The following is a 13,847-nucleotide window of genomic DNA, read 5'->3' on the forward strand; positions in this document are numbered from 1 at the left end:
GGGATTCTAACCAAGATTCCCGGATATGCTTAGCATCCAGGCCAAAGATGGCGGACGCGGACTTCTTTTTCGTTGACCTCTTCGTTTCTTGCACTTAATTTGTAATTTTTTCTGTTTCGTCTCTCAAATCACAACAAGATGGAGGATGAACAGATTAGTGTTCTCATGAAGTATGTCCGTGGTGAGATAAGCTTTACTGAGTGGATTGAAAGTGGTGGAGTGACAGCTGATAAAGAGCAAGATGATGAAAATGAAGTTGAGATGCAAGATGGTGACAACGAGGTCGAGCAAGATTGGGACTTTGCCACGCAAGAGGCACAAGATGATGTTAGTGAAGAACTACGAACCACAGGTGGTAGGCTTAAGTGCATGAATTTAATCTACAAATTATCAATGCCTATGTTCATCACAATCATCATCATCATCATTATTATCATCATCATCATCATCATCATCATCATCATCTTTGTCAATATCATTATTATCATTTGTTTCATTGTTAAAATAGATGTAAATAGGTGCTAAAATAACTGGAAGTTAGCCTTTCTGCTTTTGGTATTTGTTGCTAGGCTTTCTGCAACATAACATAAACTCATTGATCTTCAAAATCACAAGTTGGACTAACTAAATAGTAACTAGTTGCTTGACTATAGGAGGTCCATTAGTGAACAAGGTTGGCCTTGGAAATGTGCAACCAGACAGATGTAAGTTCATAATTTTAATACAAAATAATATCATTTTGATTTCTTATATTATTTTTCTTGTACAGACATGGTCACTTTTCTGGTGCCAGATACAGTTTTTGATGCACTCTCAGAAATGCCAGTCACAAATACCTCTTCACAAGAGAGTATTGATCAGGTGACCCTGCCCACTGAAGACACAAGCATGGACCCTGGTGACTCACATTCAGCACAGACGTCCCAACCTTCGATTAGAATGACTGATCTCTTGTTGCGAGGGTCTGGTGCAAAAAGTGCTCAGAAGCACGGGGGAACAGGTGTTGATGAATTCATGCAAGAAATCCCAGCTACTCAGAGGCGGCGTACCAAGTCGAAGAGACGCAAACGGTTTGAGTTACCACCAAAGTTAAAACAAACCATGGGCCGTGCTAATATACTATGGGCTAGGGGAGAAATTGAAGAAGCCAAAGCAGTTTGTATGGAGTTGATCAGACAGGGTGAGTCAATACCTTTGTTCAAAGTACATTAATTTTGTAAGTTATTGTAATACGGTGAACCTTTTTTTTTTTTGTAATTTAAAACTTTTTATTATTTTGTTACACTTAAACACATACAACGATTATGAATTACTAAAATACAAATCACACTATTAATTACAATATCAAAAACAAAATAGACTACTAATTACAACTCAGTAAATAACAATTACAAGATAACACTACTACACTTACACTCTTACCATAATTTGAACAACAATGGTAAAAAGAAAAAAAAAATAAAAATAAATAATAATCATCATCTTCATCATCATCATCATCATCATTATTATCAAAGACTAATAATAATAATAATAATAATAATAATAATAATAATAATAATAAAAAGTCATAAGAGGGACACATGGAGAACACCCACACTACAAGCCTACATATGCATATGGTGAACCTTTGTTAAGTGGACCCCAACTTCATTGGATACCCTTCATTTAACAAACACTGTCTTATTACCGGTAAATTAAATTCTTTAATCTCAGCAGGGAAAAGGTTATTAATGACAAACAAGCTATTCAGCAGACACCTCTATTGAGGGGACATGGACACCAAAAGTGTACTTTGCCCTGTTAAAAAGCTCAATAAATCAGCGGTGGAACCATCTGTAAATTTACACTTTGGCATAACTGAATTAAGGCCTTGAAAGGGTTGATTTCAAATGGCATTCAGGTTGTTAAATCTACCTGTAAATAAACTGTTGATTACGCCAATATGTGATTCTCATCCATGATCAAAATTCAACATAGTTGTCTTGTTCGTACAATGAAGCACATTGTACAGAAGTTTAAAATTGCATTCAAATACCTCTTTGGCTAATTTTGTCTTAAGCCATTTACATGAAAATTTGTCACTGTAAGAAAGAGTTTGCGTGTGCATGGTCTAAAGTTTACTAAGCCAGTGAACATGCTGTTTACCCAGTGACTGCTGGGAGTGAGACTCAAGAGATTTTACTCTGTCTAATACCAGTAGATTTTACTTTGTCTAACGACAGAGAATTTTACTCATCAAATGGGGACATCTTATGGCGTTTGAGGTGTCAATGGGTAAAGTGAAACAGGGGACTTGTATAGAGTTTAATTCCTTCTTACAAGACATTCAGAATTGTTGAAACTGGTTTGAGCCATCAGGGCCTGGTTGTTCGAAAGGCGGTTAACTTAATCCAGGATTAGCGTGAACATTTGTTTCATGTTTTCAACTTTTTGGTGAAAGTTTCCTCTGCTTATTTTTATTTTCTAATGCCCCATTCACACCAAACCTTAAACATGTTTTAAACATGTTTAGTTAAACACGGTTTCAAAGTGTTTTCTTTTTAAATCATGTTTAATGACTTTTGTCGACTATGAATTTAGCACTGGTCAAAGCATGTGTTGAAACAAACCTGAATCTCATGGAAAAGCCAGTCCTACACTTTTCTGTGACTTATTTTTATTTTGCTAAACCAAGTTTAATTAAACATGTCTTGTTGGTGTGAATGGGGTATACGATTGACTTCTGCTGATGTAAATTTTTGTCGAATATCAGCGTTCAACAGCATTTGGGAGTAGAGAAATAAACTCCTCAGTTAGTTTTTAATCTGGGATTAGCGTTAATCTGCTTTTGAACAATTACCAGGCCCAAACTCCTAGGTAGGATTGAAAGCTTTTATCTCTATAATGCTGGTGGCATCCTTTGTTGATTGAGCTGCAAGAACTCCTTGAAAGCCAACTTGAAGTTGCCTATCAAGTTTACCAAATTATTGTCCCACTGGTCTGGAGGCTTAACAATATCAAGTGTCTCAAAATGTGTAAATGTAAATGTTGATGGTATCATAAATAAAGAGCATAAAATCCTTACTTATTTTAAAATGAATTTAATTTATTTCACTTATTTTTGTAAGATGAATTTAATGTCGTATAAAATATTAAAAAGATTGTTTTGTTGCCTTGGACCCAGAAGGCATGGCCTCTGTTCTGCTTCTGATAAGTGGTGATTTCAACTTGAGGACTATGAGATTATAACATATTGGTTAAAGGCCTTTTCTATAATGGCACCTAGACTATGGAATGAACTACCAAATGTTAGACATTCCTAACAGCAGCAATATAAACAATTTAAAATCTAAACTGAAGACGTATCTTTCCAAACAGCATACGACTTGTAATTATTTTTCATTTTTGTATGGTAAATTAATTTAAAATGAGTTCGTCATTGTAAATAGTAGTTTTGCCATCTTCAGCATTTTCAACTTCATGTGTATTTTATTACTTTTTTTAGCTATCGTAAAGCACTTAGCACAGTAATGGATAAGGGCTACATACATGTAAATGTTATTATTCCTTTAGTTCCAAATTGTTCCGAGCCATTTCAGACCTTGGGAATGATGTTTGAGGAGCAGGAAGATAAAGCAAAGGCTCTTCAGGTATTCTGTGACGTATCATTTGTCACTCGCTGAAACATAGCAATCACCTTTGCAGCCCTCATTATTTTCATACAGTTGTACTTGTATTATGTTGTGGTTTGCCTTTGATTTTCCTTAGTTTGTTTCAGATTATGATAATTTACTGTATATTAGACAAAGAAAAATCAAAATTGTCTAACGCCAGACGATTTTACTTGTCAATGGGGAACCCCTGGGAGTCAATGAGTTAATCAAGTTTTTATATGACTCTTTGGTTCCAACCATTAATTTTGTTCAACCCCTAAATTTTGTTCAAGTATGGTGCTTTGAGTTTTAACAATAAACCTTTTTTCCCAGTTTTTCCTTATTGCTGCTTATCTGAGCAAGTCTGGGGATGCAGATGAGTGGGCAAAACTTGCAATGATGTCACTTGAACTGAATGATTATGACCAAGCAATGACTTGTTATAATCAAGGTAACAGTACATTAATCTTTAAATTAATAAAGCGTTTCACTCTGAAATTCAAACTAAATTTGTCAACAGCTTGTTGTCCTTCCACCTTCAAAGGGGTGACAGTTTTTTTTTCTTTCATTTTTTGCCCCTGAATTTTGATTTATGACCTGCTACAGCTCTTTATGGAAAGTAAACACTGACAGTTATGGCTTTATAAAGGAATACAAAGTAGGTGTTGCAACAAAATTTGAAATTACCGGCTGCTTTGAGTGGAGTAACTGACTGTTACATGTACATTGTCAAATTGATTTTTAATCCTAGGTTTGAAAGAATCTGTCTTAATTCATTAAATTTTAGGGAAAAATTGCCAACTTCTCTGAGTGAAGTAGCCGACTCTGAGGCTTTTTGCCAGCTGTCAGTACTTACTGAAACTACTGCAAAGGAAAAGTGTTTTGTACATCCAGCCCTTCACTTTAATCTATTCTGAGTTCAACCATTTTCTGTTGAACTTGTTCATAGCTCTAAAGTTGGAGCCAGCTAATGTTGCTGTTCTGTGGGATTGTGCTGCCCTCTGCTATCAAATGGACAACTCTAAGAAAGCACTGGAATATTATGAAAAAGCATGCCAGGTAACAACAATTAAGAAGATAACTTTTCCCAAGATCATTCTGGGTCCTTCAGGAATAACTAAAGAGTTAGTACATGTTGAACAGTGAACTCCTTATGACTAAAAGCCATTCACCCTTGACGTCTTCACAAATATGCCACTATTTGGGGTTTCATGTTGGTGTTCTTTCTTTTGGCTGTAATCAATACCTAGTTTCTGCCCTTTGTTCTCGGTCTCTATTCCATGTGTTAGCCTTTTGTTCAGTGTCGTAATTGCACACTGTAGTTTTACCACCATATTTAAAATCATGTCGCTAACCTCATATACATGTATATATCAGAATTGTTTTCATTGTCTCACTCGCTCTCCATCCTAATCCAGCAGTTGGTATTTACCAACCTTTTGCGTTAAATATAATTGCTGGTTTTAAGAAGTTGTTTAGTAATTGTTTATCCATGGCCCTCGCCATTTCATGGGGAGAATAATAATTTATTGACATCTGAACCAAGTTTAATATTAGGGACTTTAAGATCTATGATGTGGTTGTCAACAACAATGACCCAAAACAACATCATTAGTTAAAAGTGCTGCATGTTTAGGATGCATTTTAGCACATATTTTTGGGGTCTCTGCAAAACAACAATGTGAAGTCACCTAATTTGAGGTTTTGATAACAATGCCAGCATACAAAATGTGAATCCTGCATTCTCCACTTTTACTCTGAAACCCCTCATACCAATTTATTTTTAGGATACTTCACCCACGTTGCATGACGCGAACAAGATGGACTAATCACAAAAATAGTACAATGTTGCAAAGTTATATTTTGAGATGATGTTTTCGTTGACCTCACTGTCATAGATCTTAGAGTTCTTATCGTAACTCTCACAAGTGTCCTGCTGCCTAGAGGGAATGCTTCTGATCTTGAAATCAGAGAGTCTTGCAAGTACAGTAAATTTGACTCCTGGGACCTTTTTTTCTATTAAGCCTGCACCATCAGCTGTTTGATACTGATATTGTTCATTGTTTTGTGACATTGATTGTTGTGTTATATGTTCTCCTTCAGTGAAATAGGGAACTGATAACAAAACCCTGTGTAATAAGTCTCCTTGGTTTGTAGGCTTTGTCTTCATCTGGTGATGGAGCTAAGTACATTGACCTTGTGTGTGAGTTGGCAAAGGTATGTACATATAGACATTTTTATTTTACATGATGGTAAAGATACAGTGTCATAGGAGCTTTGCTTACTTTTTTGAAGTGTTAATGATATGAAATGGATCACATACCGTAATTATTGAACTTCGGATATGAAATCAAGTGAAGCTATCATTCTCGCAGTTATAAATGCGATTTTAGTAATTGCGTGGATAAGCCTGAAAAATTCAGGACTTCAATAGAGTTTGAACCCGTGACCTTTTGATGCCGGTGCAACACTCTAAGCGACATCAGTGGCTTCATAGCCTAGTTGGTTAGAGTGTCACACCTGCATTGCAAGCTCACAGGTTCAAACCTGGTTGAAGTCCTGAAATTTTCAGGCTTCTCCATGCAATTGCTAAAATTGCGTTCATAACTGCGAGGATCATAGCTTCACTTGCTTACTTATTTGGTGGTCAAAACCAGGAAACAGTTTTAAAAGTAAATTATTCATCATTAAGTAGTCTAAGACACAAATGAAAAACACTGCAATCCAAAAATAATAATAACTAAGGAGGTTGTAACACATTTTAACAGGAAGAGACAGCTACATCATTTTTTGTGATTTTTTACAGTTACGGTCTACACTCACAAAGTATGTGGCCAATTTTATTTTAAACTTTTTTTCCTTTTTCAACCTCAATATCTTTTATAATAATTATCTGCTAACAATAATAAACTTGTAATACCATGCAGTTAGGAATTACGTTGTTCTTCAGGGGTCTTAACTAAAGTGTGTTCAAACAGTGCTGTGTCATTTCTCATTAAATAATTTACAGGAGTGATGTTTCTTACTTGACCTGTTTAGTCTCCATGTAAAGTACTAGAGCAGTTTTTAATTTAGTGTCGTAAAACCAAAACCAAAGTAATTACTTTGGCAAATCAAAATGGTCAGAGACAATCCGGTAAACCAATCAAAACTCGAAGTAATTACAAGTAGCCGACACAAAGAGCAGGAAAATTTGCACGCACGAGCCACGATTGGTTTTGGTTTCATATCTGATTGGTTGAAAAATTGGCACGAGAACTTTGAACCAATCACTGAGTGAAGTAATTATAAACCAAAGCAATTTGCTAATTACTTTTGACACTCAATCGAAAACCACTCCTTGTACATTGTAACTGTTATAATTATTTATCTGTTAAGTTCCTTTTAAATCTAATGAAAAATTTAACAGAGAAAGGATTTTCTATTTTTCTAAGAGCCTGTATTTTCTTTCAGTTGTACCATGAAAACAAATCCTTGAAAGAAGCTACAAATATACTGGATGCTGCTTTCTCTAAATTTCCTAACCATGTGAATAACCAAGGTTAGTTCTGGGCAAAATTCGCTTTTAAAGCCAAGACAAACTGCTTTTAAGTACACTTAGCTTGACTGTAAGTATCAAGATGTGAACTAAAAAACTGTTTTACTGCATGGGTGGTGAATGAAGTTCTTAAATTTGGGATCAATTGGGTTTGGAAGGTCGACAGATTATCCCAAAGAGACAAAAAGGGTGACACTTCAATGGTTTGGGTGAATTTACTAAAACACTATTATTTTAATTTTGACTGTTGAATTTCTTTGTATAAATGGCAAGGATAATTATGTGTAAAACAACACTCATTGGCATAAAAAATTCTGGGTTAAAAGGAATATAAGTATTACCACTAAAATAAAGCTCTCATTTCTTTAGAGATTTTTAAAGTAGATGTTGCAATTGAGCTGGTGTAGGAATGAATAGGGAAAGGGCTAATTAGGCTACTTTCATTCGACATTTGCTTGCCAATTAAAGTGCTACCATGACCAAAAAATCAATTTTTATTTTTCTTTGGATTTCAAAATTATGTCAACTAAATAGTAAGTGACCCAAGTTTAAAGCCTTGATTTCAAAATGACACCTATTTACGGGGTAATTTAACTGGAATTTTGCTACTCTTGGGTTTCACTTACGTGATCAACAGATATGCTTTTCAACAAAAACAAAAGAAAACGTTCTCATAACAATACAGATCAAATTCCCAGAGGATTGGATCAGGACTCCAACATACACTGTACCCGCTGTTGCATTGTTTCGGGACTCCAACATGGCGGCTGCAATGTCACTTAAAAACTAAGAAGATAATGATCCGCCAATACTAACTTGACGATCTTGAGAGAGCTGGATTGAGGAGAAAATGACATCAAAGACTAAATAGTTTAAGAATGCAATGCATGTGTTCATGACTAAATTAATATGCAGCACAGGAGTTTCAGGCTTTCAGACTGCTTTTACACGCTGAAATTTTTATGCTAGTGAGTAGATGACGTTGCTTTTCCCTAAATCCAACCCCATTAGGTCTAATCCAATCAGTCAGTTTGGAGCATGAATAATGGGGGACTGTGAAATCCAATTACCGGTACCTTGCACTCAAAGTAAACAACCTTTGGATAAAAATCAAAGATCAAAATTTTGCCAGTCCAGTGTTAAGCAATCACACTTTCAAAATCTGAAGAAAAAAGAAATGATTCTTTTCAGTAGCACTTTAAGCACTCTCAACTGTTCCTCACTTGTTCTTTTCCTATTCATTCGTTTTATGTATTTATTTTTTTCATTTATGCCAGCAATCAACATGCTTGCTGATCTTCATATGACATCCAAGGCATACGAAACTGCTCTGCAGGTAACCCTTAACATCTGGTATTACTCAGGCTTCTAGTTCTCGACTCCAGCAGATTTGGTTTCGATTGGGTTGATAGGGTCTATCTGCTTGGTCACCGGAGAAACAAATTGAAAACATGATATTTTGAGCATCAGCCCCATTTTCCTAGCGACTCCAGGCTCCGCTTCAGCTTAACTGTAGAATACCCGGCCACTCCAACATGGCTACATGGCTACTCTGTTATGCGCAAACACGCAAACTGTGGCTACGCGGCTACATGTAGGTGGCGACGCAGCTATGTGGCTACACGGCTAAGCTCAAACAATGGCAAGAAACCTCAGGGTATACCTCGTTCTAAATCCGTCAAAATTGGTGAGGCATCCCATAGCGATCATCGTCACTGATCGACGCAAGAGATGGAAGTATAATGGAAACTCACAAAGCCGCCAGCCACAAAGATGCGGTGCTACGTAGCCGCGTAAGCACGTAGCCCTGTAGCCGCGTGGCCAAGTAGCCGCAGTTTACGCATTTGCAAGCGCGTTGATAGCATGCTCGCTCAGTCACCCACTCATGTAGCCAGTTAGTGGCCAAGTAGCCGTGTAGTCGGTGTTGCTTCGGTTGGCCAGATATTCTGCAATTACTCGGGTTAGTTACACCGCGGTTCTTTTATTTGACTGGTTGTATTAATTTAGATTTTGGCGCATCGCAGGTCATTCTTAAGCACTGTGACGCGAAGAAAGAAGAGGTATCAAGATGCTCTGAAGAGTCACCTTTGACATCATTTTCGCTCCTAATGAGTCCAAATCATCGGCCAGACTTAACTGATTCACAGTCAAACAACGAGGAAGCAAAAACCAACTTAATTTTACCAGAGGACTTTCCCATTGATCTTCGAGTCAAGATTGTTGTGTGCCTCATATACTTGCGGAATTTGTATCCTATCAAGGTAACTTTGATATGAGGCTTGTTTTTGTGGAGGCGGGGGATTTAGTAGTTTTTTTCCTAGCACACTTTCACAGGCATTCTGTTCCTTCCCACCCCTCTTTACTGCGCTTTTTCATAAACATGGGTACTCAGTTTCCAATGTACGGTTTCATTTTTGTCTCCCATCAATCACTGTACATAGGAAAACTGGTTAATGCGTCACATTCGGCGTTGCGATTGGCTGATTTTCGTCTACTTTGCTGGTTTCTAAGTTAAATTGCCCGCTAACTGTCACAGAAAATGCGTTTGACGGTTGTAAAAAAGGATCTAAATTTGAACTTTAGAGGCCATGAAAGGTGCTGATTTCTTTTCGTTTTCCAACTTTCATTCTTTTGATATATTTTCACAGGACTTACTTTATCCACTGTTCTTGCAATCTGTGGACAACGTAGGCGATCTGTACATTGATGTTGCTGATGCCTATACAGAAAATGGTTGGTATGGAATACATAAGGCGTGGATTGTGAGCCGATTGTATCTTTTACTTGACACCGATTTGCACCTTTTTAAACACGCGAAGATGCACTATAAAAGGCGTGGTGCCTTAGGCACATGCAAATGATTTATCAATCAACCGTGGACGCAACTGAGAGCTCTGTGATAATTTGTTCAATAAAAAAGGCCCCTTATGGCAATGTGTCCGTTTTTTCATCCCCAGTCCCTTTTTTTTTCGCGCTTGAAATATCTTTTCAGGCTTTCGTCTTTGTGTTGCTGTTTGTTGATCACCATCTTCGATAATTAATCAGTCGTGCTTTAAAAGAATTCGAGCAAAAGCAGTGAGTGAAGAGCCCCCTTTTATGGTGCGTCTTCGTGTTTAAAGACGCTAAGCACTGAGTAATTACTTAGCGCCTCCTTTTTTCTTTTTTGGCCATATTGGTGAGCATATAAAAAGAATCTTGCTATAGCTTTGGATCACCGCTGATTAGACAGGAGTGTCGAAACCTTGGGTCTTTGAATTGTAACCTTTTAAGCCACATCCGTAGACCGTATTTACAAATTGCGGCTAATAAATTATTCCTTTGTCATTGTGCGAAGTAGCCTGCCAGCAGGCTCTTCCGTTGAAATGGCGCGCGGTCGAAATATAGGGGCTTGGATACTACTTTCAGCAACCAAGCCCGTATATTTCGACCGCGTGCCATTTTCAACGGAAAAGCATACATGCAGGCTATGTGCTAAGAAAACCAACTAGCCTCGTTTGGATGGACAAATACAAAAGAATTGTCGCTTTATAGCGAGGCTAGTTGGTCTCATTAGCTCGAAGACAAAATAATAATTTATTGGCTGCCATTTATGAATACGGTCTATATTTCTCCAAACCAGAGTGGCTGCATTAAAATTTTGTCAGACTATAGAGACTAATGTTCGATAGCATTGAAAGGAGACACATGAAAACTGAAAAAAAAGTTACTTAACCAGAGACTAATTAATCGAACACCTAAGTATGCTAAGAGGATGAGAGTTTCGGTTACCAGAAGGGTAACATTTCAGAACTGGAAAAGTCTTTTACGACTGTTATTCATATACAAGCTGATATCCTTGTGTGCTTCATCAGTTCGATTTCATTCGACCACTCTCGCGGAACAGAGGAAAACATCTCAGGCCACAAATCAATGGTCGCCTTGTCTGTGAATCCAAACCTGTATCCCGTTTCTCGAAAATGTCCCAAAACTTTCTGGGCTTTTTCGGGTGTGACAATTCTCTCTGTATCTTAATATATGAACGGAGAGATTTTAAGTCATCAAACTCCACAGTCATTTTGCTTTTTGTTATCTTGAAAACATGTTAAAAGACCAACCTATCAAAATAAGTGGTTGGCAGTTTAGTAAATGGATTTTCAAGTCCGAAAAGGTATCGGGACTTTCGATAAATGGGACTCCGGACACACTGGTTGAAGGGGAGTTCGGGGTGGGCATTTAATGAATTCCTGAGCCAATCAGATTGCATATTCGTGATAGCGTACTTGCTTCCACTATGATTGTCCTTGTGTTACTTTTTAATTCTTTTCACACAGGAGACTATGAAGAAGCTTTGCCGATTCTCAACATACTTTTAGGCTCAAATAAATATAACGTGGTGAGTTTAGCTGCAGTTCCCATTCTATGGAAAGAGAGAAATATTGGTCAATAGCTATAAATATGCAATTAGAATTCCAAAAATCTACATATTTAATGGATCAAACAAAAGATTTGCCCGCTCTGCACGTGCCTCTTACCATTTAGTACATTTCTCCACCGTCCACTGTAAGAGCCTTGACAAACATGCTTATGTTGAAGTGGACTGGCCAAACGGTTGAAACATGTTTGATCTAACTCAGATCAAATCCCACAAGCAAAGAACTATGGAAATATATTGTTAGTGGTGATAGTCTTACGACGCTCGTTTCATTCCGACCAAGGGACTCATCAAAGACCTTTCTGTTTTGCAAACTCGTCGGGAAAATTTTTTTCACTCGTGAAATTTGTGCGGTCTGGAATCCTTATGAAATATAAGGCGAGATTGCTGTCATCATTTTGTTAGCGAACCTGACTTTGAGCGTGATGCCCAACGAGTTTGCAAAACAGAAAGGTCTCTGACGAGTCCCTTGGTCGCGATGAAACGAGCTTCGTAAGACTAACCACGAGCAATGTATTTTCACAAGTAACTGTCAACTTTATTGTCAAAGAACTATGGGTCACAAATACAGAGTTCATGTTAAGTTTTTGCACAGGAGGTAAAAAACCAAAAATAGGAGGTAACTTTGTTACCTGCCCCTGCACGGGCTAGCGAGCTCAAGTCTTAACTTGACGTTCGTAACGATCGCTGTCCCGTGCCAGCGGCTGCTAAATTAATTTAATACTCAGCAAAAGGAAAGAAGGTTATACTATTTCATTGATTTTCACTCACCACCGCTTTTCTGACGCTTCGGTTGAAAACTAAACTCCGAAAGACCTTTCTGGCGTTTTCCACGCGTGGATGCCATGTTGTAAAACGTTTTTAATGGTTATGTGGGGTTTCCCCTGGCCGCGGGAGGAATGGGAGGGAAACATGGCGGACATCGTTTCGAAGGATGAGTTGGCAAAATCAAGCTGGATTGCTTTAATAAATGATATATTTTCGAAGCGATAACATGTGCCAGATATCTTCACAGGATTAGTTGGAGGGGGAACGCAATATTTCCCATAAACGCAATGGAATTTCACTTTTGAACAGACGAACATTCGTTGGATAATTTCGGTAAATATTTCAGTGAAATAGCCGGTAACATTTACTTGAACAGCCGGTAAAAATAAACGGTTACCGGCTCTTAACACGAACCCTGCAAATATACGTAAAAAAAAACTCATGGGTACAAGCAGTTGAGCAAGCGTGGTACGCATGCATGGGCCAAACATGTTTGATACTGCTGGCCAAACAAACAGAACTTCGATCGTGAAACACGAGAACAAAAGAAATGTTTTAAGTTGTTTGATCGAATGTTTTTTTTTTGATGGTCTTCAAATTTTATCAAACACGACCAAACACGATCAAACAGCACCAGACAAGGTTGACAAACGGTAAAATGGTTGGCCACCAAACAATGTTTGATGTTATTTAAACGCCAAACATTTCCGTTGTGGCCAGGCTCTAAAACAACAACGTAAAAATTGCTAACATTAAAGTTGAGATAAAAGGATAAGTTTTCAGTCTCTCCTTACTTTAGCTTCGTTCATACCATCTTCATTCCTGGGTCACAGGTACAGTTTTGTCAGTCATAGTAAAAGGGTTTGAATAGTTCCGATGTGATATCATAACACGGATTTATAGAGCGGGTTTCAAATGAGTGTCGTAAAACCAAAACCAAAGCAATTACTTTGGCCAATCAAAAGGACGGAGACAATCCAGTAAACCAATCAAAACTCGAAGTAATTACACGTAGCCGACACAAAGCGCGGGAAAATGTGCACGCGCGAGCCATGATTGGTTTTGGTTTCACTTCTGATTGGTTGAAAACTTGGCACGAGAAATTTGAACCAATCACTGAGTGACGTAATTATAAACCAAAGCAATTCGCTATTACTTTCGACACTCAATTGAAACCGCTCTATCTTGAGATGACGTTCTGGCCCCAGTCGTTCCAAGGGTTTATAGCGCTATCCACTGGATAACTCAACTTGGTTTTGCTACTGTTTAGAGTGTTTTCAATTGAGTGTCGAAAGTAATTAGTGAATTACTTTGGTTTATGATTACTTCACTCAGGGATTGTTCAAAGTTCTCGCGCCATTTTTTCGACCAATCAGAAGTGAAAACCAAAACCAATCAGTGGCTCGCAGCGTGCACATTTTCCCCGTCGCTTTGTGTCGGCTACGTGTAATTACTTTGAGTTTTGATTGGTTTACTGGATTGTCTCCGTCCTTTT

The 13,847-nt window shown here is 37.7% G+C and overlaps 1 protein-coding gene across 1 annotated transcript in view; it reads left to right on the forward strand.

Annotated features, from left to right (window-relative positions):
* Positions 1–34: 34 nt before the first annotated feature.
* Positions 35–13,847, forward strand: part of LOC138024145 (general transcription factor 3C polypeptide 3-like) — a 46,344-nt gene continuing 32,531 nt past the window's right edge. The window contains exons 1-11 of the mRNA XM_068871254.1: positions 35–352; positions 770–1,180; positions 3,556–3,632; positions 3,969–4,086; positions 4,585–4,694; positions 5,793–5,852; positions 7,089–7,176; positions 8,451–8,509; positions 9,198–9,434; positions 9,822–9,906; positions 11,484–11,545. Of these exons, the coding sequence (XP_068727355.1) occupies positions 139–352; positions 770–1,180; positions 3,556–3,632; positions 3,969–4,086; positions 4,585–4,694; positions 5,793–5,852; positions 7,089–7,176; positions 8,451–8,509; positions 9,198–9,434; positions 9,822–9,906; positions 11,484–11,545 (1,521 nt within the window). The 5' untranslated portion in view covers positions 35–138. The remainder of the gene's footprint in view (positions 353–769; positions 1,181–3,555; positions 3,633–3,968; positions 4,087–4,584; positions 4,695–5,792; positions 5,853–7,088; positions 7,177–8,450; positions 8,510–9,197; positions 9,435–9,821; positions 9,907–11,483; positions 11,546–13,847) is intronic.

The sequence above is a fragment of the Montipora capricornis genome, chromosome 11 (assembly GCF_036669925.1).
Source record: "Montipora capricornis isolate CH-2021 chromosome 11, ASM3666992v2, whole genome shotgun sequence".
NCBI lineage: Eukaryota > Metazoa > Cnidaria > Anthozoa > Scleractinia > Acroporidae > Montipora > Montipora capricornis.